The following is a 27,980-nucleotide window of genomic DNA, read 5'->3' on the forward strand; positions in this document are numbered from 1 at the left end:
AAAATATTTCTAAAACAAAAGGCATCTTATAAATATAGATAAATAACAAAAGAATGGTATTATATTCTATGTTTTCTTTAGTATAGAAGTGTCATTCAACTTGCATTTTATAGGCCTATTTATACAAAAGTCCTAATGTACAATTGTTATTAATTAATAAAAAATTACACTAAATAATACAAAATAAATATGTACTTACAGAAGTCCCATTACAATGTGTGTTTTGTTTTTTTTCAAAAAAGTCAAAACTCGTGGGCTTTAATTAAGTAAGAAATTAGACTTTTTTAGGTCTGAATGCATTTTATGCAATTTTCCTAAGATTTTAAACGTAATCATACATATATACACAAAAATATATTCCCTTTTTGTTATGTTTTTGTAATAGTGAATTTCAATTCCCCCCGCATATTGCACAAAAAAAGAAAATTCCAACTTACCTGAATTGATTACAAATTTTATTTAAACATTCAAACATGTTCCCTTTGATATACTTTACTTTAAAAAAATGATTATTTTAGTCATTCATTTCATTTTTTCTATCACAATTTTGTTTTGATCATTCATTTCATTTTTAGTTTCATTTTTTTTCATTTTTCTATCATAATTTTAACACGACAGTATATTCAATATATTTTTTAAAATGTAAAAATTACTATGTAATAAATTATTTCAATTACATGTAAAATTTTGTATTAAAATTTTGAACCAAAATCAAAAGTAAGGACTAAAGCAAACATTTTCAATGACAGGAACTAAAATTAACCCCGAACCAAGACCAAAAATGCAGGGACAAAAAAGGATTTTAACCTATAAATAATTACACCCCAGAAGAAAAAAATAAATAAATAATGAAAGAATGCGAAGATACGGAGAAAGTATTCATAGGAAATCTTTTCCAATTCCACAAAATTTCTAAAAAAAATTAAGATATTCTCATCATCTTCTTTCTTTTTTTCTCTAAATTTCTACTGACTTGACTCAAGTAAACGTTATGTTAATTTGAAGATTCACCATGGTTAATTAGAGACTAAATTGAAACATCCTAAACAAACTTGGCGGATAGATTATGATATATTAAACCTTACAAATACATACTTTTACAAACATGTTTAACACAAATAAACATCTGAGACACAATTGTCATTAAATCCACAAGTAGAACAAACAAACTGGAAAGGAAACCAGAATCACCCATCAAACCATAATGATAAACCAAGCTGATTGTGTTCTAAGCAGCAGAAGTAGCAGCGGCTGGTGCACTCAACGCTAGTACTCTCTTCCCCAGCTCCACCTTATCTGCACCAACAATCCTGGAATTTTTAACTTCTGCCCCTTCTTTCAGGAAAACAAAGGTCGGCATAGCAGTGACCTCGAATTTCTCAGAAACTTCCTGCACAGAAACAGAAGCCACTGTTAGAACAGTTCCAACTCCTTCAAGAATATCTCGAGTAATCTAGTTTGGGAAAGAGTTGAAAGGGCTGGCTCAATTTTCTTTACCTTCACTTCATCCACGTCCACTTTCAGGAAAATAACACCGATGTGCGCCTTAGCCAACTCTGCAAAAATTGGAGCGATGAAACGGCATGGCGGGCACCAGGAAGCAGTAAAATCCACCACGATCTATGTATCAAACAATATTTTAAAAACATCAGGAACGTAAAAATGGACACCGCAACCATAGAGCTGAAACTAAATATAATACAGCCAAGTACAGTAATACAGAAGGATCGAAGAGTATAAATCAAAAATCTGACATATAAATCGGAAGATTCCGTAAATCGTCAAATCGAACTCAGTAATTTCAACACTCCAATCGAATGTAACTTTCCAAGAATAGAGAGAATTAGATTGAATACTAGGCACGAGTATTCGTAAATATCAGAAACCCTAACGAAACGATCGCGACTTTTCCCAAAACAATCAACAATCTCCAATAATAATAAGAATATGGATAATAGTGCAACAGCAATCGTTAAACGTGAAGAAGTACTTCAACATACACGATTTATTCATCAAATCCAAAATTCCATCGAAATCACAAACGAAAATGAATCAATTGAAAAGTGGAAATGGAGAGTATGAAGGAGCATAAATCATACCAGTTTACCAGATTCTGTTCCCTTCTTGAGTAGATCATCGAATGCCTCTACGTTATGAACCCCAATCACTTGACCTTCTTCAGCCATAGCTTTGAACAGAATTAGGCGTCCTGCAGAAGCTTCCCCTGTATTCGAAAACGAAGCGATGGAGAGGAACCGTGAAGGACGGGGGGCTTATATAGAGAGAGGGGAGGCCCGAGTTCACCAGCTATTACCCATACATTTTGACTTTTATTACGGAAATTGCCATAGTGTGAACGAAACAGTGAAGCGAGCGCATCTGAAAATCCAAAAAAGCAAAAAAAAAACAGTGAAAAAAAGTGAAAATGCATTTATCCACAATAGCGTCGTTATTGGTTATTTATTTCCAAACGCCGGTGGGAATGGAAAAAGGAAAATAATAATAATAATAATAATGAAAAGGTAATGATAAGAATAAAGATTTTGTTAAATTACAAAATATATTCCTAATCTTAGCAATTTGTTTAAAAAATATTCATATTCTTTCAAAAATGGTTTAAAATATACACTTTCAATACCCCTCCGTTAGTATTTTCAATGAAAATTTGACATAAAAATTAATGACGGTAAAAAAATTTTATAGGGACAAATTTGTTGTACCGTCTAGTAATTGTTTGAGACAAATTTCTGCATTACTTATTACGTTGTTCCAAATTATAAATTCTGTTATCTCAAATTTTGTTTAAAATATTTCGAATGATGGTTCAAAGAGCACTTTTCAAACATTTATGAAAATTTAATACAAAACTTTTGAAAATATAGAGATATTTTTATTATTATTATTATTATTATTTGGTAATTTAACCTAAATATTTAAATTCTATTTAAATTTAAAAATTGTTAATTTAACTTAAAGTTCAAGGGCAAACGTTTAGATTTAGGTGAATTTGAGTCAATCCTGTTCCCTAAAGTTTGTTAGACAAACCTATAAATTTCTACGCTATTTCTCACACTATTCTAGGACACTTAACACTTGCACTCGGAAACAAATTCCCCAAATTCAAAATTCATAAACCTTTTGAGTTAAACTTCTCAGCCTCAGCGTTCTCGTACTAAAATATTTGACATACACCCAAAGTACACTTAAAAATATCCAAAACGAGCATAGTTCAACAGTAATTGATATAAATTTTTGTGAGTTCGAACTCCCATCCCAATTTGTTGTACTGAAAAACTATACTTTTCTATTTTGAAACTCTAATAAAATTTGTTAGGAATGATTTTGAACATTTACCTATTTAATTAAATTAAATTAACGTGCCTATTTAGAAATCAACTGTTAGTTTCAAAATATCTTTTCACGTAAATTTTTAAAAACAAACAATTAAAATAAAAAAAATTGAATTCAAACAAAAACTAAATAATAGTAAACAAATGAAGAGGTCAAGCCGCAAAAGGAATTGTATTCTCTGGCATGGCCCACTAAGGCATTAGATGGTGAAATATTGGCCCATAATTTTCTAGGTTTTGATGTGGGCTTCTTGCACGCGTGAACTTGGGCCCATTAACGCGTGAATATAGTCACGTGTTTTAGAAAGGGAATAGGAAAAAGACGAATAACTATGGAAAACATTTTTGGATTGGTGGGACCTTTTTCTTTTTATCAATTCAATTGAAAATACTTGATAGATAAATAAATAAATAAATAAAACTATTTTTAAATGTCTCTAATTTTATTCCGTTGTCAATCAGCAAAGAATATGATACTGAATAGTAATGTTATCATTTTTAAGAAAACTTTTTAAAATGATGAAAAATATTACTGTACTTGAGTCATTAAAAATAAAAAGAAAAAAAAAGGAATTTACTAAGACATAATTACATGGGTCAAATATAATTTGCAAGTCTTCCCAATCCGTTTCAAGATAAAAATCTCTTTTTTCAATTGAAATTTTATAAAAACCAATTTGAGCCGATTATTTTTAGAAGTTACTTTTAGAAATTCTATTGAAAGTACGTATATTCTCAACCAGATCGAGTTAACCATAAATGATTTATGGGGTTTTAAAAGTAATTGTCATACACAGAAAATCAGAAATTGGTCGACTGTAGATCAGAAGGAACTTGGGAAGCAACCGGCGGAGAACCAGACCAGACCGAGTAAGGCTCGGTCCCGACCCCTGCTCGACGCCGAGCCGGACTCGACCCACGGTCAAGCCCGATGGTCATCCACCTTTGATCGACGATTCTCTTTGGGTCTTGCAACTACAAATTAGGACTCCACTGTTCTGGAACCATTCTTTGATCTATAAGTAAGCAATGCATCCTAATCCTAAGAGGCAGGAAACTCACGATTTCTCAACTCCCCTTTGCTAACTTAGTCATCGGAGTCTGTTTAGATTGATTCGGTTTTGTAGGTTTCAGCTCCCTTATCATCAAGTTGGGTGTGTGCGAGAAGGTGAACCGGAGGGTCAAAATCATTCAGTTATCCTTAAAAAAAAGCTATATTTGTAATTATTTTTATTAAAATCAATATTCAACTAATACAACTAAATATTCCAAATAAATGAATACTTTGAGTTGGACTAACTGGCTCTGGGCTCGGGTGATAGAAACAAAAGTGGGCTTCTGAATCTCAAGTGGGCCGGCGATCTAATAAGTCTAGGGCGACGGCCCATTATCGAAATCGACCCTAAATGGGACCAAATATATAATTAATTTAATCTTTCTGAGATTTGAAAATTGGGGAAAACACGAAACGGAACGGAAAGTCAAGCATCTGGGAGACAATAGAGTGTACGCCTTATCCATTTCGAGAAACCCGAGGAGGTGGGTGTGGGACCCACCCAACCGCAGCCAATTTTTGGAAAACACACCTTTTTCTTTTCCCACCCCCATGATATTTTTTTTTAATATTATAAAAAAAACATTTATTATGTAAATATAATTATTTCAAAACTAATTATTAAAATATTATAGTTTTAGTTTGGATAAAGCGAAGTAGTCTTTTCAAAGGATGACTTCGTCCAAATAATAAAACGTCTGTCTCTTGAGATGATCTTATTTTTGTTCAAATGGTAATATATTGTTTTTCTCGACTTTGGCACAGTTACCAGTTACAATAAAGTTGTAAATATGTTTGTGTAAATTACATTGCAGACAATAAAATAGAATGAAAGAAAAATGGGTTGAAATCTACAAATGGAATTATTTATAGAGCATTTGTTTGGTAAAATGTTTTTAAAAATTTGTTTTCCATGATTTTTAGGTTTAAAAAGTGCCTTTTTTTCTTCCTTCTGAAAATAGTCTTTAAATATATATATATGTTTGTATTTCTCTTGTGCATGTATGTAGAAAAACAAATACTAAAATCTTAGTTCAGTGGTTAAAATATCTTATTCTTTCTTTAGAGGTCGGAGGTTCAATCGTAAATACACATTTATACTAAAAAGCAAAACAAAATATCTAGGAAAGTCAAATCTTCACTCCTAATTTATTGGTACGCCCTCTAAAGAAGAAACATGTCAGCCGAAGTAGATTCACTCAAAATCTAAGAAGTTACATAAAAATTAAAAAAAGTAATCTTAACAAATTTTAGGTACCAAATTAACCATACATGTAAAAAGTTTTTAAAAATCAAAACTATACTTTTAAACTTTTTTTAGGATCAAACATAGCTTAGCGGCATCTATTCATTTTTTTTAAATTGGAGGTTAATTTCCCTACCCCATGAAAAAAAACTATTTCTTTAGTTTACGAAATTCGTATCATATTTCCAATTTCATTAAGTAGCAAAAGTCCAAATCTTCAGTTACATCTTCATAGTTTTCTCCTCCTTTATTATCAATTCATTGTCTCGGGATAGAAGTCTAAATACAGTGATAGTCAATTAAATATACAATACGAAAAAAAAAAACTAATAGAACTAAAATTAAATTGATGTTTGAAAATTGTGTAAGATTCTTGAACTTTCTATTTTAAGTGTAAGATTCTCATAAGGGCATATCTCTATCACATTTTTATCCTTCATTTTCTCTTCCATATATTTTCAAAAGAGTTCTTTTTTTCTTTAAATATTTCCAAGTTCATGCCATACAAAACAAATATAACTATTTAAATATTTTCAAACATCATTATAAACTTTCTTATAAATAGGACATGACATCTAACGATGACATCTGGATTGGATGCATAGACACGCCAACATAAACACACGTCAGAGTTCAAATTCTCAATCCTCACATCCATGGGTTGTACTAAAACCTGATATAGGAGACAGAATCTATCTCGAAATTACGGGGACTAAAGTTGGAAAGTTACAAAATGGAAGAGGGTAGTTGGAGAAATGTAAAAGAGTAGAATTAGAACGACAGAGAAAGTGAGAGGGAGAAGGTTGAGAAGCCAAAGTGGAATTTTGTTTGGGCAGGTGAGCTCGTGTACAGAGGAATATGCAGCCATGTGTGTGTAAGACAGAATCCCAGAAGAGCTCCTCCCATGGACACGATCTCTTCCATTCATCTTGCCAAGTATCACCTCCGGCCACGTTTCACTCCCATTTTCTTGCTCCCCCATTCCCCTTTTTCCCATTCACATTCACTTTCAGTTCTCAATTTAACTCTCTCCCCCACGGCCCCCACACACGCAAACACTCTCTTCTTCTCTTCTCTGAATGTGAGTGATGTTGAAATCCAGCAAGCAGCAGCAGCAGCCGAAGAAGGCATCCCAGGCCAGCTCCAGAAAGGGCTGCATGAGGGGCAAAGGGGGCCCTGAGAATGCCTCCTGCACTTACAAAGGCGTCCGCCAGAGGACGTGGGGCAAATGGGTTGCTGAAATCCGCGAGCCCAACCGTGGGGCTCGCCTCTGGCTTGGCACCTTCGACACCTCCCATGACGCAGCCATGGCTTATGACAATGCCGCTCGTCGCCTCTATGGCTCTGAAGCCAAGCTCAATCTCCCTCACCCTCAGATTCCCCCTGCTGCTTCTTCTTCAGCTTCCTCTTCTTCCCACAGTGCAGCCATGGCGGAAGATGCTGCTGCTGCTTCAATCCCCCATCAGAATCCTGCTTCAGAAACACCTCAGAAGTTGGGGGAAAACAACAGCACCATGAGATTTGGGGAGGACCAAATGGAGGGGCTTTGGAGGTCCATGAGCATTAGCATAGATGATTCCATATGGGCAGAGGCAGCCATGTCTTTGGACTTTCCTCTTATGGAACCACATCAGGATCAGGGGATATTTGCTGCTAATTTGGTGGACTCAAATGCCTGGGATACACTCCAATGGTGCACATGATATTCAAGAAAACAAACAACTAGTTAACAAGGCTCGCTGGAACACAGGAAAAGATTATGTTCAAACTAAAAAGTGTAATTATAAGTTGTATTGTATTTTTCTAATGGTTGGATTGGGATTGGGATTGGGATTGGGGTTGGGGTTGTATCATCATAATAGGATCGGTAATAGGTTAGGCCCAAAAATTTTCCATATGCTTATTTTTCTCTCTGGATTTCTTCCGTCTCTTCGTTGGTTTGGGGTTGTTTTGGTTCAAATCTATATTATCCTGTAAATAAATATATAAAATTATTGTCGTTTGATTTGATTTGGCACTAACTAATTTTTTTTTGGTTTTTTTTTTATGCAACTTGCAAGTGAGGAATGTCGTCTTCTTTTTTTTTTTTTTTTTTTTTTTTTAACTTTGATTGATGTCATCATCTCCCCTTCAATAGTCTCGTGCTTTTTTGCAAGTGGGGTTCTGATGTTTTGGTTATTATTTCAGTTTCAGTTCTGTTTTTACTGTTTTTTCTGATTCTGTCCTTTGTTTATATTTTCAATCTTCCAGATCAGATGAGGTGAGAGGAGATTAAAAACGAAAAAAAGGAAAAAAAAAAAAAAAAGAAGACAAGAGTATGACACACATGGACAACCAAAAACTCACACATCCAGAGAAAGTTGGAAGTTCAAATAAATGAAACTCATGATTCAGATACCAAATTGAGCCATTAAAAGCTTAAAGCTTAATCCTAAGCCTACTTTTTCGCACGCCATCCCTTTTAATGGAACAATAAGATTTAATCTGATGATAGCAACAATCTGAGCCATGAAAACGTCTCTCTCAAAGAACAGTTTTCAGGCTGATGAAAGGTGACTCACTTCAGAAGATTCTGGCAACACTGTTTTTGTCCATCGATTATGCAGCCATAAGGAATCAGCTTCCACAGCATATCCATCTTGGTTCCGATGCCAAGAAAAGTGGGCATGAGTTCTGTTCTTTATGTCCAGTATGCCATGGCCGAAGCTGGGTTCACGATAAGCCGAGTAGAACGGCTGAGGGTCAATCATCCTGCATATAGGTTGCAAAAACCAGAGTTAATTTTGGTAAATCTGGTAAGATTAAACTTGGTTCTTAAAGAAAAGCTTTGGGGCAACAAAAAGCTTACTCTGTTACTAATCCTTCTGAGTTTCCTCCATCTCCAATGGTTAAATAAATTGGAGCATTTGGGTCATGGACTGGACTGCACATCCCATTTTCAATGTTGTATGCTATATTTGATATTCGTTCCTGTTGTGCAAATTCAGACGTTCATATGATTAATCATTACAAAACATTAACAAGCTGCTTATTCTATACATCAAATGGCAGAATTCTGTTAATTCAGTTCATATTCTACCAAGAGAACCAGTTGGATGCAAGCTATGATGGTTACCATGGCAATTATATGTAGACGAGTGTACTTACAGTTCGTTCGTAGGCATGAACATGACCAGCAAGTACAACATCGACTTTATATTTCACGAACCATGCCTCGAAAACCACTCTCATGCTTTCTCCTTCCATGTAATGGTGGACATAAGTGCTGTACATTGGACTATGCATAAGAACTATGAGCCACGGAGTCTCGTCCCTGTTTACCTTTGGCAGCTCCTTCTCTAGCCATTTGTACTGAGGGCTGCTTTTCACTGCGAGAAAAAGGTGGTAAAAAACACAAGTTCGAGCGTGCAAAATAAACCTTTTCATAGTAAGCCTACAAAAAATCTGTAAGCAGGAACAGAGCTGAAGTTGTGGAGGGGCTGGACATAAAGTTCAAGTTAAACTCATATTTTGGTCTCTAAACTTTTAAAATGTCTAGTTTAGTCACTAAACTTTTAGAATATTAAAATCATTTTGGTACTTGAATTTTCAGAAGATCTATTTTAGCATGAACTTCAAAAAATTTACCAATTTGGTTCTTGTTATTTCTATTACTTTGCAACCCAAAGTCTGCCACTCAATACCCATTTCACTCTTTAATACAAGTCCATATAATACACACACATATTTAAAGTCATGTTATTCCTATACTAGTTAATGCTAAAAATTTAGGGCAAAAACAAATGTGGGATATTTAAGGATTAAAATGAAATAATCCCAACAATTATGGACTAAAAATGGGATTTAAACCATCTTGTACTACAGATGGCTCATCCATCTTGTACTGTGATTTGCCCACTTTATATGGAAATCAAAGCCAATATACTCTATAATTAAGCTTAACAAGTTATAAACGGCAAAAGGAAACGTACGTACCATATGATGAGTAAGAAGACAAGACAATTATATAAGTTGAAGCTCTCTTAATAGAGTACCAAAACGGAGAGGCACCATCTGTGGCATTATACGGAACACGGTAACGATGCAGAAAAGGCTTAAATTCTTCAGTTTCACCCTGAAATATGACCAAAAAAATGCTGTTCATGGTATGTTCCAAAGGTTTGATTGAACCAATTAAGTCAACATTAGGAAGAGGATATATATATATAAGATATTTACAATTTCAGGAACGCAGTCGAGTTCATGATTCCCTGTAGTCCAAATCCAAGGTTGATAAGCTACACTTCTTTCTACGAACCTCGCCCATGTGTCCCACCTGTTGTTATCGTGGAATGGATGGCGGTCTGCATAAGACAGGTCCCCAAGGAACAACACAGCCTGTCCTTTTCTTGGGTTCGATTCATAGTGTGTGAGTGTCCTATTGGAATCATATGTTTGACCAAGATCTCCTGCGCAAGATGATCAAAGAGGGTAAAAAATAAATCTCATGTCTAAGAAACTCAAATCCAACAGAAAACAGTGTTATGTGTTTGAAAGGAAAATGTTTAAGAAACTCAAATCCAACAGAACAACAATGTTACGTGTTTTAAAGGCAAATGTTTAAGAAACTCAATTCCAACAGAAAAACAATGTTATGTGTTTGGAAGGCAATATAAGAAAGAAAGCTACCTATCAGACCAAAAGTATAGGGCACATCAGGGCCAATCTTAGGAGGAGTTGTGAACCAAAATCTTCGTGTTAGACTTCCAAACCCGATAATGTAAAAGTATTTAGTATCATACTGCACGGATCATAGGATCAAGCAAATTAAGTACTCTGTTTATATCGTTTTCAAATTCAGAATCAGAGTTCATGAGAATGTAAAAGAAGTACAATCAACAATACGGCAGATACCTCTAAATTGTCAATGGTGCAGTGGTGGATGTAGCCAGATGTATAGTTGAAGTACTTGTAGGAAACAACAGAGCCTTCAGCTTTGTTTCTATTTTTACTATTTTCAGCCCAGTAAACCACTCTGTTTGAACCTGGTTTATCTGGTGTCACCCAAGAGATAATTACACTCTTACCCTCAAGATCCCCTTGTGTTATATGAACCTTCAATCAACAACAAAAAGGAAATCAAGCTCAATCAGATTCAAAATGACATCCAATAACACACTATCGGTTCTGCAGATTCAGCCCTACTTAAAATGCCTCTTCTGATTCTATCTATCATCAATTAATCGAAAGAAACGCTCACATTTGTTCTTCCTAGAATTCTCAGAACAAGCGAAGAGAAAATCGAAGGCAATATACTTAAAATCCGAATTCTGCTTCTAATATCGGGAAATCGGAGAAGAAATTCACCTGTTGAGCGGCATTTTTACCAGGAGGAGACCGAAACACGTCGCTATCGAGCGGCATATCCGAGGACACATCTTTATCGCGAACGAAACCGCTCGTCAATCCGGCATTACAAACGCCAGAATCACTCAGAATAGAACCAAACACAGCAAGAACAAGAACACCAGCACGAAGCATGATCGCCGCCATCGATCTTCCTCAGATTACAATATACAAGTCGATTTTCCAAATTCCAGATTTGGTTTTTGTAGTGAATTGATATTATCAGTGTGGTCTAATTCCTTCGCACACTTCAAGGAGTGTGAGCGGTTCGTTCGAATCGATATTATACAAAATTAGGAGGCGATTTGATCAGAGGGAGAGAGCGAAGGAAGCGCGAGAAAGAGAGAGAAGCCATGTGTGAGCGAGAGATTTGAACAATTGGATTACTGCCATTACATATCAAATCATCGTTACAGTTGCAGAAGCTTTCACTGCAAAATCTGAACATCCATAACTCTTCCATATCATGGACCAAGGGAATATGCAATTTTTGGAAAGAATATGCGGGTCCGGAGCCGTCTTATCTTATCCAAAGTTTTAAATGTGAGTTAAACGTCACGTCAATTTCATTGAAATATGGATAAAAGTGAATAATCTAAAATAAAAATTTTGTAAAAGTAATTTAAATTAACGACTAATTATTTCCACTTTTTATAAATAAATTAAAATTAATTTATACTAATTTCAGGTATATATTTAAGTGATATTTTATTCAGATTGATGTCAAACTATAATTACATAGAAATGTCTCACTATTTGGTTTAAAATTTTAATCTTAGTAATTACAAAATCAAACGCGACGAATGGATTAAGACACTTATCTTCAATTACTATTCAGGATAATACTATTACTCAATTAAACAATAAACCATTACGATCCATTGAGTTACTATATGTTAAAGTCATGAGTAAATTTACAGTTCTACACAAACCAAAACCAATAAAAAAAGATTACTATCCAATCTAAACCACAGTGGCCAAAAGATAATTTAACTTCCTTTTAACGAGGTGGTTGTTTGTAAAATGTAAAGTAGTATTCCTTAAAAAAATGAAAATTCTATTTTAACCTTGTCAAACTTTTAACTTTATTATTCAATATGTGGTGCTTTTATGAACTAGAAATTATCCTTATAACAAAAGAACTATTCCTACGGGGTATCTTGTCAATTTTTTATTTTACTTTTATAGTTTCTTTTTTTTTTTAAAGGGAAAAAACAAGGGAACAAAATTAACAAAGCCCGTCTAAACACTCATGAGCCAGAAAGGAAGATAACTCGGTCGGCCAACTCTCCAACCAAGTCCGGTGTTCTCGTTGAAGGAGAGCCCTCCTTTGCCAAAAGATCAGCAACTCCATCCCCTTCCCTTCTTGTAAATAGGACAGAATCGGACGCTTCATTTTGTCTTCCCTTCACTGAAACTTTTATAGTTATATACTTTAAGTTTCTTAATTTTTTTTAGTATATTCTATGTTAAATAGGATTGGATTTGAATGTAGAACTTGTTCGAAATGTTGATATTAATAGAAATGTCGAAGTCTAAATTTTACGAATATGTCAATAGATATACCGATGGATATTTCGAAAAAAATCACAGAATTTGTGGATATTGATGCAAATTTTTTGAATTAATAAATAATATTTTAGTTGAACTCTAATTAGCCCATAATTGATTATTTTTAACCATCGTATCTAAATATATAAGTAATATACTTATGAAAATGTCTGTTCGATGAAAACGTCGAAACAAAATCTTATATACATACATGAAATTATTTAAATTAATAAATTAAATTTCATTGTTGCCTAATTATGTTTTATTGATAATTTCTAATCTAATATAGCATTTAGTTACTTAATTTTTAATGAAATAATCGTAGAAAATTTTAAAAATAAAATGTATTATATACAAATGGTGGAGATATATGAAGTAGAACAAGTAAATTAATATAAAAAATATGACTTTTGGATGATCTAGTGTATTATCTTTTATAAATTTGATTGAAAAGTTAGACGAATGATTGATTTAGAAATACATTTAATTTGAAATTGAAAATAAAAGTAGATAAAAATAAAGAAGTTAACGTACTAAAAGAAATAGAAAAAAAAAGGAAAAAAAATTACCTTTTAGACTTGTTCCACGTCGAAGAGGTTCCAAGCATTAATAATGTACCAATATTTAGAGCTTTTTAAGCTTCGAATGATGGGCCTAAATATTTGCTTTAGTACAAAATATTTTGTTCGATATTTTGATAAAATTGCATTATGTCGTGAAATATCGATGATATATGGTCCAACTAAATAACTTTTTCTTTTTCATTACTTCCACGATCGTGCCAACAACACTTGTACTATTGAAATAGTCTATAGAGATGTTCCCAGAGATGTTGCTTCTTCCAATGATACTATAATTTCTATTCCTATCTCTTTATTCTCTCTTTTGTTCTATCTACATTAATATCGAGGAAAAATCGATTTTTTCTGTGTAATGGGTTGAATACCTCAAAATATCAACTGACATAGGTGGTAAGTTCCAATCATCACCTTAATTATTGTATTAAAAAAATAAAAAAAGACATGTCATTTTTTTAAATTAGTTATGTTTGAATATGAAAATTAATCGAAAATAAATCCACACCGTCCATTTCTTCTCATTCTCTTTTTTTTCATAAATCAAGCCATTCATTAACATCAACAATACAAAACATATATATAAATATAATGGGGTTTTCGGGCTCTGTGGCCCCCACACAGTAGATAATCACATTCATACCCCTGGCCCCACCATCTCTCGCTCTCCATTTTCCCTCTTCCTTCTAATTTTCAAACTAAAAAAAAGAAAAGAAAAAAGAAAAAAGGAACACACTGAAGTAATTGGCGAAGCTTGTTGTAGGAAGGACACGTGTCGCGAGGGAGTCAAAAGTTGGGCGTGTTTCCGTGTGGCTGGTCAAACATTTTCAGCCGAAGGATGGAGAAGTGGGGCGGTAAGGGACGGCTTGATGTGGGCGGTTGTTCTGTTGCTACTGTGCTCCGGAGCGGACTGGATCACTGCCCTTGCCAACAAGAATTTCTTCTCTTCGCTCTTGCCCCACAGCACAAGGTAGAGCCCCGATATAATCAGCACCGCCCCTATGATTCTGTACATCCAACCCCATACTTAATCAATCTGTCTCCCCAATACTAAAGTTATATTTCATTTTTTGTTAGTTCATCAACTAATTACACAACAAATTTTAAATTTTAAAATTTTTATATATTCATTCATAAAGATGATAGACGGATTTCGATTTGTTTGTTTTTTTTTAATGTTCAAGTGAGATCATGCTTTTAATTGAACAATAAAAAGTCCATATCTTTTCCAATTATTCTAAATTTTTAAAAAAATATATTACTGATTTTGTGTTAATAAAAAAAGGCTCATAGAAGTGTCGGTCGGACGAGGAGAAGTCGAGTGAAAGAAAGGGGACGGAGACGGACCCTCCCAAGTAGAACTCTTCGCCCAAAGCGAAGGAAGCCATAACAGCGACAACGAAGGTCTGAACCGGTTGGTAGACCGCTACGAAAACCGGGCCGCCCCTGTCAATGCACCAGATCTGAACCGCAAACGCTATCCCCGAAGCCACCACCCCCTAGACCAAAAAGAATAAAAGACATTTATTTAATTAATTAAAAATATATTATTCTGATTAATTAAATCGAAAATACTTACACAGAGGAATGCAACGGAAAATAGAAACATTTTAAAAAATTAATGTTTCCAATTTTTCTATGTGACTGACCGCGTAAACGATGCTGAAGGCTTCAGCGCCGGAGTGAAAGAGCCAGGCCTGAGTGTCGCGCTCGAAGGCGACGGCGATGATGAAGAATTGGATGAGGCCGAAGAAGCAGGTGAAGGAGGTGACGGAGAGCCGCGCCGGGTATTTTTTAAGCACCGGCGCTTGCAGGACCAGCCACGCCGACCACGACAAACAGTGGCCGATTAAGTAGACGCAGCCCAGGGTCCAGCTCTTTCCCTTTGCGTCCCCTAGTGACGGAAACATTCCTCCCGTCGCAGCCACGGCCGCCGTGCCCTGCAGCGTCACCGTCGCCGTCGTGGCCGGGCTGTATATGGTTGGACCTTTGTACAGTGTGATCACCGTGGCTCCGGCCACGCAGCATAGAGTTCCCAACACCTTCGCTATGCCGTCTTTTCGGTTCAGTCTCACCTGCTCTATCCTGATCTCAAAGCAACACCAAAATTTTGTTTACAATAAAGCAGCCTTGCCTCGCTCTGCATGTTTTTTACTTTTGGTTTCTTTTTTTTTTAATTGAAAAAATTTCCTAATAAATGGAGATGTTATTCTTGAATCACATTGTGAGGTATTGTTTGCATTTAGAAGTCTCAGTTTCCATTCAAATATGAACACTTTCACGCAAGAAAAAGAGTAACAATAATGAGTTGCTTATGCATTAATAAATTTGAAATTTAAGAGAGATATGAAAGTATAAATTAAAAAAAGAGATAAAATCAATTTTTAAAAAGTATTTATTAGGCTAGAGTGTTCTCCCTTGCAGACCATCGTTAAATTATGATAAATAGGAGAGAAATAAAAGTATAAGTTCTATTTTAAAATAATAAACTATCAATTTTTCAAGGTCAGTACTTAATCTCTTAAACAGTTAACAATTTCTTAATAGTAGTGATGGAGAAGATAACACCAAACCATAAACGCTCAAATAATATAATTGAATTTACCTGAGAAGTGCAGCCATGAGGAACGTAATGGCAGGAACAGAATTCTGTATGGCAGATGCAAAGGTGGGGGAAGTATTATCCAAACCCAGCAAGTAAAACCCTTGGTTGGCTGTGATTCTGCCCACGTAAAAAAATAAAAATCCCCACAATTAAACATATAATTAATTAAGAATATTACAATTATTATATATAACATTAATTAGTGTTTAATGATATCAGTTTCTTTTGGTTATACCCAACAAGAGCGAGGAAGAAGAACTGAATGACGAAGTTGAGAGTGAGCGCAGGCCTATCCTTCCTGTCCACACAGCAAAACGAAAACGGCATCGTTTCATCAAATGAAAAAATGAAGAGACAAGAGAGAGGGAGTTACAAAGGGATTAGAGAGGGTACTTTTCGATAAAATATGCGAAGGGGAGGAGGAGGAGCAAAGCGATGACGTTTCGGTAGACGGGGAAGACGAGTTTACTGATTCCCATGTTGAGGGCAGCTCTAGAGACGACATGAAAACCGGCGTAGCCGAATTGCAAGGCCAGCATGGCAGCGTGGAGCTGGAACCTCTCCGGTATGGAACACGACATTCTCTTGTCGGAGACCGACCCGACGTCCGCCATTGTTGATGGAGGTCCAGAAACAGCAAGAACAAGAAGAAGAAGAAGAGAAGATGAAGAAGAAGGTGGGATGGAGAGGTATAAATATGGGAGGGAAAGAGTGGGGTTGGCCCATTGTGGGCCTCAAAAATATGCTGCATTCGTCAAAGGTTTGAATTCTGTTTTGGGGTTGTCTTCCACATCATTATTCTGCTCAGCTAAAACACAACCGCCCGTGGCAATGCACAGCCTATCCCAACAAAATACTCACCATTTATCTTCTTCCTAACTATCACTACAAATTTGATGCTTTTTTTTTTTTTATAATCTTTCTTGGGTTGCGTTGTGGCTTGTGGATAGTGGAGCCAAAAAATGAAGTACTAGACGTTGTAGGGCTACTTTGGCTAAGAGTGTAGCGTTGCAGCGCTGTTGCAAAGTGATGAAAAAAAATATGCTTGCATTGCTTAGGCGAGAATTTTGATCGTAGAGCGTTGTCATCTATCCATTCTCGTGATTCTTATGTGAGAGTTTTCCATTTTTTATATTCCTAAATAGTCATTGTTGTGGTTTCTAGAGAATGTTCTAAAGTGAAAATATGACACATCGTAATCTTCTTATCGCAATAAGACTTGTCATTTGTGGAAGATTGGACGTATCTTGAATTTAGGAGATACCTGTCTATTTTTTATGTTTGTTTTTCTATCCACATCTAATATTTCTTTTATTGTTAATTAAATTGTGATTGATTCATTTTATGAAAGGGAAACTAGTTAAATCTCGACTATATAGCTCTGATTGGAGAACTAAACATTTTATTTCTAGACAGATTCATCGCTACTAAAGTTTAAAAAATATAAAAGAAAAAATTCTCTTCTCTCCTCATTTTTCTATAATCTCTCATACTTGTCAATAACATGTATAAAAGTAGACAGCATGAAATTGATGCTCACCAATCAATAGAAAAATCATTTTCAATGGTGACCAGTAAGAAGATTTTTATAAATTAAAGCATTTTTCCATAGAAAATACCTACATTTCTAGGAGCTGGTGACTCCCATTAAAAAAGTTTGACTAACTCATTATTTAAAAAATTATTTATTTTGTATCTCACTTAACTATTAAACATTCAAGGGTGGTAAATATAAATTAAGGTGTGATATGTATTTTTATTCCTTTATTATTGTTATGAAAAATTAAGGAGTTTTATTATTGGAAATATGGGGGGAATAATAATGATGGTATCAGTGTGTGTGGGGGAAAGAAAAGAAGCGATCCAGATGGTGGTGCGCGCACGAGCGCTGGTGGTGGGCACTCCTCCCATGCAGGCCCTTCTTAATTCCCCCACGCCCAACCTCTAAGCATTAAATATTCGTAATACAAAAATAATTTTAAATTCCTTTTCTATTATTCTATTTTCTTTCTTCTTCTTGATCTTCTTCAAATTTTAGTATAAAAAATGTTTCTAATAGATTGGTGGAATCTTTGACTTATAAGATAGGTTACTCATAGCCAGTTTAGACATTAAGCTATGTCTGAAAGTATTATTCAACTTCTTGTTCACTAAACCTATTGCATGTCTTTGTTAAATATTAAGTTTGTCTAATGTTTTTAATAATAATCTTAGGTGGAATTGTATTTTGTGTCAATTAGATATTGAGTTTAGTAATTAAACATACCAGATTTTTACGAAAACTAAAAATCAAAATCCTAAAAGAACTTATGAAGAATGTTGATATACACCTAAATGAATTAAATTTACCAAACCTGGTGTGTGGTGTTTGTCCAACACATTCCAATGTTTAAGTTAGACTTTATGTTTTTGTCATGTTGAACAGAGGAAAAAAATTATACATGCAATTGCGTGTGAGGATTATTTGTCACATTTGCCGCCCTATCATTCAAGCTATATGAGTTTTCTAAGAGCAGAGTGATAAGTTCCTAACTCAAAACTTTAGGACAATCTCACACATTATTGACAATTGTCGGTAAAGTATAAGACTCTCTTTGTCCCCTAGTCGAGGCTTGGTTTGTCTTCTTTCTGTTCCAGCGCCTCGACTAGCATTGTATCTTCCTAACACGCTTCTGTAATTGTGTCTATTATCTATTGATCCATATATGTATAGCAATGTTTATTTAAGTATCTAGATCTAAAAATGTGCTTTTAATATCATTAGTTAGGCAGTAATAACATAATTTGCATGTTGGACAAATATTAGCTAATTTGACGCAATATAACCAAAGAAAAGAATAGATCTTTAACAAAGTAAGATTTACAATAACATTTTTTTGAAGCATTGTATGAATTCTCTCTAAAATATGTCACTCTATTTTGTCTAACATTATTTATTCCTTCTATCATTTTGTTTGCCACTTATATTTATTTGGATAGGTATATGTCATAAATCTCATTTAGCTAACGTACCTGTTAGCTACAAACACTACCTTGAATTTTAAGGACGTAATTAATTTTTTTAATTTAGAAATAATTAAATAAATACAACTACAAAAATCAGTACACTGACTCTATGATCATTAAAGTTAAAAATAAAATTGAAAGTTGATTAATCAAATTAATACTTTTCTAAACAATAAAATTAATTTTATTGTAATATATAATGTTTTTAATTACAAAACCATATTAAATTTTTGTTACTTTAAAAAGCTAAGTGCATGGCATAATTGGGAAATAAATAACAGATATTCACCACTAGGGCATGTTGGGTACCAACTATAGAAAATTGGCAGTTCACCAAACAATCCTCGTTTCCAGGGAGTTCATCTTTGCAACTTTTTTTTTTTTTCAAATTACTTTATTAATTTCTAAAATCTATAAGAAAGTCTTAAATTTATATGGTTTATAATTTTTTAAAAAATCTTATATATATATATATATATTAATTTATAATTCTTTTAAAATATAAGAAAAAAACTTAATTATGCTTCTCTTTATTTTCTTTTTAAGAAAAAAAAAAGTGTACGTTTCCACCGAAGTTCGTTTTTCCTTTTTTTTTTTCCTTAATATTAATCCTTCGCTTTAACAGACAAGATGCACCCCCTCAATACAGACCATCATCATTTCAAACATAACATTAAAAATAAGTATATATTTGAAAATAATAATAATAATATATGTGACATTTTGATGATTAAAAAGGGGTTTTTAAAATGATTTGTTCTATTTATCTGACAGCCATATTTCTCTGTAATTATTAAAAAAGGAGAGGAGTATTTGCGGGTCGGAGCGCATGACCCGGTCGGACACCGGCCCGACCACGCCAGTTGTGGATGTTTTAATTGCATTTTGTCCGCTTTGACTCGGGTTGGTCAGCCGGGTCTCTTACACACGCCCGACAGCTATTATGATATCTTTTTTCATAAAATTTTATTTCCACCTTAAAATTTTCAGACATTCTCTGCAACAAACAGCCTTTTCACTTTTCACTTTATCGTTTCTCAATTTTTACTCTAATCATTAATAATAGGACGATGACATTGGGATCTCAATTTTGTAGATTTATAGATAGATATTTTGGTAAATATTGAAGAAATTTATAAAATACTTTTTAATTAATAAATAAGTTATTTTTACTTGAAAATAAGGTAGGAGTCATATTAGTAGTTAACCGATTGATTTTCAATATCGATATTACTCTTTAATTTATGTGATATGCTGATGGATATATATCAATATATATTGACGAATATTTGAATCATGGACTAATTTCTATGTCATAAATTAACTATATGTGGAATGTTGATCGTAAGGGACCGAAAGAGACTAAAATTATTTTGGTTGGTTTAGAGTAAATTCCAAATACTAAAATAGAATTTTTTTTAGGCATGAGTTCAAATTCTATAATGCGATTGTCTTAATTTTTTTAATACAACAATTGTGGAAACCGGAAATCGAACTTCTAACTTTAAGGAAAGAAGTTAGGTACTTGAACTGCTCATGTTAATCGTTGCCTCGAAAAAATTTAGTTGAGAAAATAAAAATGAATTTAAGGTATGTATTATAAAAATTAAAACTTTAGACTTTCTAACATTTCTAACTTTTCTTTATCGTGATCTTCTGAAAAGATCCCTACGGTTGAAAATGGAAGAGGGATGGATATCTTGTCTCCTCGGTGGATTCCTGTGGGATTTCTTTGTTTAGGGCAAAGAGGAATATAACACATCCAAAATATTTTTCCAATCCCTTTGCCCAAAATAATAATAAAATAAAATAAATTTCAATGATTTTGTACAATTTATATTTATTTTAATTAGAAAATCTCACAACAGTTTAATATAAATCTAATTATTTTAATATATCATAAACTTCATTTACATATTTTTATTCATTGACTATATTTTGGCACCATTGTGGACATTGATATTAGAAAAAACTTTAAATCTCATTTTAGACCTTCTGAACTTTTGAAATTATTTTATTTTGATTTTCAAACTTTCAAAATATTCCATTTTATTTTAAAATTTTAAAATTTATTTTATTTTAGTCTTGGAAGGAAATTTCAAAATATCAATTTTTATTTCTGAACTTAAAAAGGTTAACCATTTTGATACATGAAGTTTTAAATTTTCTATTTTAGACTTTAAAAATAAAGTTTCAAATACTATTTTGATCCTTGTAATTTCGACTTTATTTTATTTTGGTCCCTATATTTTCAAAATGTTTATTTTGGTTCCTGTACTTCCAACTTTTGTTTATTTTAGTTCTTATATTTTCAAAATATTTATTTTAGTCTTTAAACTTTTAAAAGTGACTATTTAGATCATTATTTGTAAAATTTTAATACAAAATTATATGCAACGAAAATCATTTATTACAAGTTATGACTACATTTCAAGTAACATTTTTTACTATAATTTCAAGAAACTTATTAACCGAAGTGTTGTACTAAAATTGTGATTGAAAACAAAGGCATAAGAAACAAAATAAGGGGACCAAAATGGTCTATTTTTAAATGGTATAGAGACCAAAATAGAAATTTCAGAAATAAAAAACAATAAAAACAAAAACAAAAATAAAAGACAAAAGTTAAAAATATATGTCTAAAATGTAGATTTTAAAAGTTCAATGTCGAGGGAATCAAAACTAAAAAATATAAAAATATAAGGACCAAAATAGGTTTTAAACCTAAAAAGAATTAACTATTTTGATCAGTTTTTAAAATTAACTATTTGATTTGATCCTTCAAAAATCAAAATGAGATTTTTAGATTTAAAATATTTATATAAAGCAATAAAATTAAATTCTTGGTACGAGAAAATACAACAGCCCATGTGCAAAAAGACACGTGGCATATGTTGAATGGGTTGTGGTCCAACTTAGGTTTTGGATTCTCTGGATCCGTCCACATGCTCACTGGCTTCTTAAAAGCTCAGAAGAAAAAAAAAAATCAGCAAAAGTTCCAAATTTCAGCTTTTAACTTTTGTGGATTTTTTGTTTGAGGAATTAACTTTTGTAATTATGTTCTTTTTTACCCTCCCAAATTAATTAAATAAATAACATTGCCTCGGGAAAAATGATGACTTTTTTTAATAAATTTATTATTATTATTATTATTTATAATCATAACATGTGGGTAGAGATTGAACTTATAACCTCGTTGGAGATATATGACAATTACCGTTAAATTATGTTCGCTTTGATTTTTTTTAATAAATTTATTAATTTACTTTTCTAACTATGGTGGTATATAAAATTTCGGTCTGTTATGTCATTTATATATGTTAGAATTTTGTATAAAGGTGAGTGGAAATTTGAATCCACGATTTCTTTCGTCAATAATTTATGCCAATTGGACTATGCTCATATTGACATATTTAAGATAGTTACAATTTATATACTAATAAAAAAATTTACACAACTTCTTTCAAAATAAATATTAAATATTATTTATTTATTTAGATTGATGAATAGAGTGTTCACCGAATAAAACATTTAAAATTTTATAGATGCAAAATAAAAATAAGTATGAAAGTTAAGTAATTCAAATAAAATAAAATAAAATATAAATAGTATATTGATCACCTATTCAATCAGATTTCAAAACTAATATTTAATTTGGCTAAATTTATTATGATTAAAAATTTCTTTCTCATGGTTTAAAAAAAAAAATTTGTTTTACTCATTGTTTCAATTCATGCCTATGATATAAACTCAACCGGAAAAGACGAATTGGTAATAAACATCCATTAAAAATTTGATTGATTAATTCATATTATTTCTCTCTCTCTCTTTTTTTTTTTATACAAATTCATATTGCTTGGAAAACATTGTTTACAATCTTCAAATTCTATAACGAATTAATTTTTTGTATATCAAATGTTTGCATTTGTGTATAATTAAAGTGTATATATACATATATATAATATTTACAATGATAATATTGTTATGGAAATTAATTAAAAAAATATTTGACAAAAAAATTAATTTGATATTTAAAATTGCAAATTTTAACATAATTAAAACACTAAGACCTCATTTAATAATCATTCTATTTTTTATTTTTAAACTTAAAAATTATATATATTTGATTGCTCCTAATTTCTTTGTATGTTTTTCACCTTCCTTAGATACATATTTGAATTCCTAGCTATAGAAAGTAAAAACAAATTTATAAAAATCATTTTTTTTCCAATTTTCAAGATTCAAATTATATTTTTAAAAAGTAGAATACGAAACAAAAAACACAAAGGTGGAAGCAAGGTTCAAAATTTAGCTCGATGGTCGCAACATCGACATTTGGGGAGAAAATCATTTTTCCCCCATGTCGTTGACATGTCGACCAAATGTCGATTTTTTTTTTTGCATTGAATCCCTAAATAAATATGGATCCAAGGTGGTCTTCTAGTTAGTTGAAACTTAGAAGAAGATCTGTTGTTTTTCAAGAAAAATATAGATCGAAAATTTTGAATCAAAACAAGAAGGATTTCTGTTCAAAACATCTTTCAATTTTGTGTAAATTCAAAGCTTGTGGAAGAGTAACAGAAAAGTCGAAAATAATAGTAAAAAATTATAGGATTTTTTCTATTTTTCTTTTAAAGAAATTAAAATTAAATTCTTATCCTTTAGATTCAAAAAAGGAAAAAACAAACGAACAAAACGTCAAATTAAATTTAACTATAGAAATCTAATAAAATCTTAAAGAAATAGATTATAAACAATCGATATATAAAAAACTTAATTTAAATTAAATTTAACTAAAACATCTAACAAAATCTTAAAGTAATTGATTTAAAAGAAAAACAAATTTTAAATTAAATTTAACTGATGAAATCTTACGACAAACAAATAATTTAAATCAATTTAACTAATTATTATTAAGTTTAATTCTTATCATTTTAGTTCAAAAGGAAAAAAAACCAACAAACTCAAATTAAATTTAACTATAAAAATCTAATAAAATCTTAAAGAAATAGATAATCGATTTATAAAAAACTTAATTCTTAAACTAAATTTAACTTAAAAAAATCTAACAAAATCTTAAAAAACATATAATCTGACTTAAAAAAAATTAAATTGAAATTAAATTTAACTAAAAAATCTAACAAAATGTTAAAGTAATTGATTTAAAAGAAAAATAGGTTTTAAATTAAATTTAACTAACCAAATCTTAAAACAAACTAATAAAAGAAAATTAATTTAACTAATTATTATTAAACATTCAAATTTTAAACCAAATCTAATTTTTTTAAAATTATTCCATACTTTATATAGATCTATATTTCACATATTTTGTTCAATTATGTAATTAGATTGGATTAGAAATTATCAATAAAAAAGCAACATTGAACTTTAATTTATTGACTCAAATAATTTTCATATATGTATATGATTTTGTTTCAACATTTTCATGGTGACTATTATGATGCTTAAGAGTGATTAGTGATAGGTTAATTAAACTACAATTACTGTATTATTTACTAATTTAAAAAATTTCCATCAATATCTTCGTAATTTTTCTCCAAATATCCATTGACATCGACACGTGGGAATAGTGTGTTTAGACTTAATTAATTTTTAAAAACTGAAAACAACAAACGAAATACAAAGACTTAAAATATGGCAGATTTTTTCTAATTGTTCATGGTTGTGCAGAGAGTGCAGTGTTTTTAACTTTTTATATTTTATTTTAAAGTTTTAAGTACTACTTTTCTTAAAAAAAAAAAAGGTTTGCATTTGATTTGTTTCAAAATTTGTTTTTTCAGTCAACCTTTTTATGTTATTTTAATTCCATTAGTTTTTTTTTAGTACAAATTCCATTAATTAATCCATCTATTTCAGGGAAAAAAAACCTACAAGTTCAGTTTCTTAGTTGATTTTTTTTTTCAATATATTTTAAGTTTTTAACCCCGTTTTTTCAGTATTAATATACTTTTATCAGTCTACTATTATCTTTAATGGTAAATTACAAAGTATTTCATTATTTTTTAAAAAAGTTTATTTTTGTTACTACAATAATTTAATATATTTTTAAAGCCGCTTATTTTTATAATTCTAGATATTTCTTTTATAAGTTATATATAGCCAAGTCATTTCTAGTTTGAAGTAACTTATTTTAAAATTGTAGATATTATTTACAAGTTCAATTATATATTTATATATAAAAACACTCAAGTTCACGTAACTTTTTATGTAAATATCTTTGAACTTCATATCCATATAATAATGTATACTAGTTAACTTATAGTAATTCAAAACGAGCAAAAACTTAATTATCTAGCTATAAAATCAAATAGGCGAGTACTTAAATATATTAAAAAAACGTTTAAGCCAAAATACATTCAACTATAACTAGAATAATTAGTGAGAATAAAAATAGTTTTGTTTAACCACAAGAAAAAAAATAAAAATATAGTTAATTAAAAGTATTAATGTAACAATTTATTTTATGTTACGCCTGTGCTAGAAATGTTGATTTATAAATGATCAAATAATATATAGTTTTCCATTGACTGTTAATTTTGTCTGTAACAACAAAAAGAAAAGTGAGTTTTTTTGGGGTGTAATAATGGGAGGGCGCAGAGGTGATTAGAATTGAAAGTGAATAATTTGCAATCTAATGATGTTTTCATAAGAGAATGATAGGCATTGATTAATTAAATTGGCATGCTGATTTCTACATTTTAGGGAACAAAATCATAGATATTTTTGTTCATCAACTCCAATCAATAACCAATTTGAATGTAAAATCATTTTCGAAACTGAAAGTGTATTTTACTTAAATACATTCTCATATAAGTAAATTAAATAAGGAAGATTTAAACCTCCGAACTTTAGATTTTAGAGCAATAAGTAATATTTTGATCGCTAGTTGAATGAGGTTCGTATTGGTAATTAGGTACTATACTTAGCTATATAAATTTTAAAAGGAATAATATTATATGATATATTATTAAGAGTAGTGTTTTATATGCTGAACTAGCATCCAATCTTCCCTATACCTTGCTATATATGTCAAATTTGGCTCCAAACCGTAAGTGCAAGCTAATTCTGAGATACCAATATTTAATTCATTATATATATTCACAGTTATATTCTTTATTACGTGGTGGTATACGTCTTTTATGATATATATAGTTGAGGACGATCCCAAACTATCAAAATCTTACTCTTAAAAGTTTCACTTGATTGGGATAATTAAATTAGTTCTAATTCATTAACAGGTTGGATTCACTCAAGCACACAGTCTCTGAAATAATTGGTATAAGTTAGAATTTAAACTTATCTCCACCACACTAGGTTGCATTATTGAAGATCCGATAAAGGAGTGTTTGTATATCTCTCTTATGGAAAAAAAAAAGAAAAGAAATGTTTTATGGACAAACGTTTTTGGTGCTGTCCTTTGGCATACACATCGCTAGAAAGAAAGAAACAACCGAACCTTCATGGGAGCATCCAAATCGATAGTTCAACTATGGGATGATGTCAGAATTGTTGCTTCATCTTGGTCAACTAAATCGTCCCTTTTTTGTAATTATGATATCTCTAATATTGTTCTAAATTGGTGTACCTTTATGCAGAGCCTCTTGCTAATTTTGTTGTATGTTTCTCACATACCTTCAATAGAAAATTTTCTCTCTTTTTTTTTTAAAAAATAAAGTTAGAATTTAAACTAAAATCTCGTAGAATAAAAACTGTGAAGAAGGGGTTGAGTGTATTGAAATATTAAGGGCTAAACAAGTTGGCCCTTCAACTTGATGGGGTGCTAAAGTGGTCCAAAGCAATTGAGTCAGCAACCATTGGCTAAGGTTCATTGGCCGACATGTTAAGGGCAGTTGTCCCAAAAGAGCTAAGTAATGTGGAACATGTTTGGATAATCTTAAACTAATGTCTTGGAGAGACATAGATAGACATGCACGAACAGAACCTAAATGAGACCACATGATCCCATTTTTAGACCTTTGGCCCCTCTTTATCTATTGCTTGAGATGTTAGATAGTGAAACTTCACGCACATTAAAAGAATTCAGTGACATCCAAAATGTTTTAACGAGTTCGGTTAATCTAAGGTTATATTAAGATTTCAGTTTGTACGGTTCCAGTTTGATTTTTCAATTTGGTCTCTCGTAGTTCTAAAATTTTGATTATGGTATATATATCTTTAGGGTATGGGAGAAATCTCTTAAAACATTCTTGCTACCATTACTAGATATTAGCACTAGCGTTCTTATGTGACACGTTTTATTTTTCGATTTGGCAAAAAGAGGGTGATGAATGATTCAACGTTTAATATAATTACATGTGTGAAGGGTATTGAATATCAATCATAACAACTCGTTCGAGCCCTGTACTGGTTATAGTGTTGTTAAGCCCAAACAACGACGAGTCCTGGTTATTAATCCTCACAGCTTTGCTTTTGGTCGTTTCACCTAAAAGGCCTTATACCAATATATGGAGAGATGTTGTTCCCTCACTTATAAACTCATGATCTTCCCCTTATCGAACTAATGTGGGACTTTGGATTGTAATCTTGTACCATGACTATCATCTTTCGAAGCTTTGTTATTCGTCACCCGAAGATTCTATCAACATAGCCAAGTCAGGAGCATGACTTTTATCACTTGTGTTAAGACAACAATATCAAAAGTATCTCTACAATATAGTATGATATTGTCGGTTTTGGGCATAACTTAGCTTTGCTTTTGGTTATACCCAAAAAGCCTCGTCCCGTAGAGGCGTTGTCCCTTCACTTATAAACAACACACATGTAGGACAACTTTGGTTACCATCTCAATAATTAGACTATGTGTTTTAGGTGCGATAATAGTAATTAAAATGGAAATATTAGAGTAAATTATATTCTCTTTTTCTTGTGTGAATGCATGATCCATCATTACAGCTGAATTTTTTCTCTTCCCAATCTTTTTGACTGCAAAAATCTGTCTTCAAATATTATAGCACTAAGATGAATTGAGTGCATCTAAACCTAAAAGAAACCAACCAAGTGGCCTTTTCAATTCTGACCCATAAAAAACAAAGTCTTGCTCACAAAACAAAATGTTGGCTCTCCGAGAAATTTCACTCAACAGCATAAAATACTTTTTAAAACGTCATAATTTTTCAATTTTTTTTTAACCATAGCAATAGCTTTGACTTATATTTTAACATCACAT

The 27,980-nt window shown here is 31.7% G+C and overlaps 3 protein-coding genes and 1 pseudogene across 3 annotated transcripts; 1 reads left to right on the plus strand and 3 right to left on the minus strand.

Annotated features, from left to right (window-relative positions):
- Positions 1–1,043: 1,043 nt before the first annotated feature.
- LOC111013893 (thioredoxin H-type 1) lies at positions 1,044–2,261 on the minus strand. Its single transcript, XM_022288435.2, has 3 exons — positions 2,100–2,261; positions 1,498–1,620; positions 1,044–1,390 (listed from the first exon to the last, which is right to left on the minus strand). The coding sequence occupies exons 1-3, from the start codon at positions 2,184–2,186 to the stop codon at positions 1,229–1,231; spliced, it is 372 nt and encodes a 123-aa protein (XP_022144127.1). The 5' UTR covers positions 2,187–2,261; the 3' UTR covers positions 1,044–1,228.
- A 3,955-nt stretch (positions 2,262–6,216) lies between these two features.
- Positions 6,217–7,459, plus strand: LOC148209424 (dehydration-responsive element-binding protein 2D pseudogene; annotated as a pseudogene).
- Positions 7,460–7,999: 540 nt separating this feature from the next.
- Positions 8,000–11,496, minus strand: LOC111013972 (purple acid phosphatase 2). The gene is made up of 8 exons (XM_022288547.2): positions 10,997–11,496; positions 10,544–10,744; positions 10,319–10,430; positions 9,869–10,098; positions 9,626–9,764; positions 8,798–9,018; positions 8,499–8,620; positions 8,000–8,401 (listed from the first exon to the last, which is right to left on the minus strand). Exons 1-8 carry the CDS (start codon positions 11,180–11,182, stop codon positions 8,188–8,190), a joined length of 1,425 nt encoding a protein of 474 aa, XP_022144239.1. The 5' UTR covers positions 11,183–11,496; the 3' UTR covers positions 8,000–8,187.
- A 2,151-nt stretch (positions 11,497–13,647) lies between these two features.
- On the minus strand, positions 13,648–16,431 carry LOC111013973 (protein WALLS ARE THIN 1). The gene is made up of 6 exons (XM_022288548.2): positions 16,160–16,431; positions 16,002–16,064; positions 15,767–15,883; positions 14,811–15,246; positions 14,509–14,660; positions 13,648–14,168 (listed from the first exon to the last, which is right to left on the minus strand). The coding sequence occupies exons 1-6, from the start codon at positions 16,378–16,380 to the stop codon at positions 13,979–13,981; spliced, it is 1,179 nt and encodes a 392-aa protein (XP_022144240.1). The 5' UTR covers positions 16,381–16,431; the 3' UTR covers positions 13,648–13,978.
- Between the last annotated feature and the right edge of the window lie 11,549 nt (positions 16,432–27,980).

Source organism: Momordica charantia, assembly GCF_013281855.1.
Source record: "Momordica charantia cultivar OHB3-1 chromosome 8 unlocalized genomic scaffold, Mcharantia_2.0 BLBB01000008.1, whole genome shotgun sequence".
Classification (NCBI taxonomy): domain Eukaryota; kingdom Viridiplantae; phylum Streptophyta; class Magnoliopsida; order Cucurbitales; family Cucurbitaceae; genus Momordica; species Momordica charantia.

Coding starts and splice junctions, on each gene's coding strand:
- LOC111013893 (XM_022288435.2), bottom strand. CDS start 2,186: ATGGCTGAAGAAGGTCAAGTGATTGGGGTTCATAACGTAGAGGCATTC. Junction 1,621..2,099: donor GAACAGAATCTGGTAAACTG/GTATGATTTATG, acceptor TTTGATACATAG/ATCGTGGTGGATTTTACTGC. Junction 1,391..1,497: donor TGGACGTGGATGAAGTGAAG/GTAAAGAAAATT, acceptor GTTTCTGTGCAG/GAAGTTTCTGAGAAATTCGA.
- LOC111013972 (XM_022288547.2), bottom strand. CDS start 11,182: ATGGCGGCGATCATGCTTCGTGCTGGTGTTCTTGTTCTTGCTGTGTTT. Junction 9,765..9,868: donor TCGACTGCGTTCCTGAAATT/GTAAATATCTTA, acceptor GTCATATTTCAG/GGTGAAACTGAAGAATTTAA. Junction 9,019..9,625: donor GTCTTCTTACTCATCATATG/GTACGTACGTTT, acceptor TTTTTCTCGCAG/TGAAAAGCAGCCCTCAGTAC.
- LOC111013973 (XM_022288548.2), bottom strand. CDS start 16,380: ATGGCGGACGTCGGGTCGGTCTCCGACAAGAGAATGTCGTGTTCCATA. Junction 15,884..16,001: donor TTCTTCCTCGCTCTTGTTGG/GTATAACCAAAA, acceptor TTACGTGGGCAG/AATCACAGCCAACCAAGGGT. Junction 15,247..15,766: donor CTCATGGCTGCACTTCTCAG/GTAAATTCAATT, acceptor CTTTGAGATCAG/GATAGAGCAGGTGAGACTGA.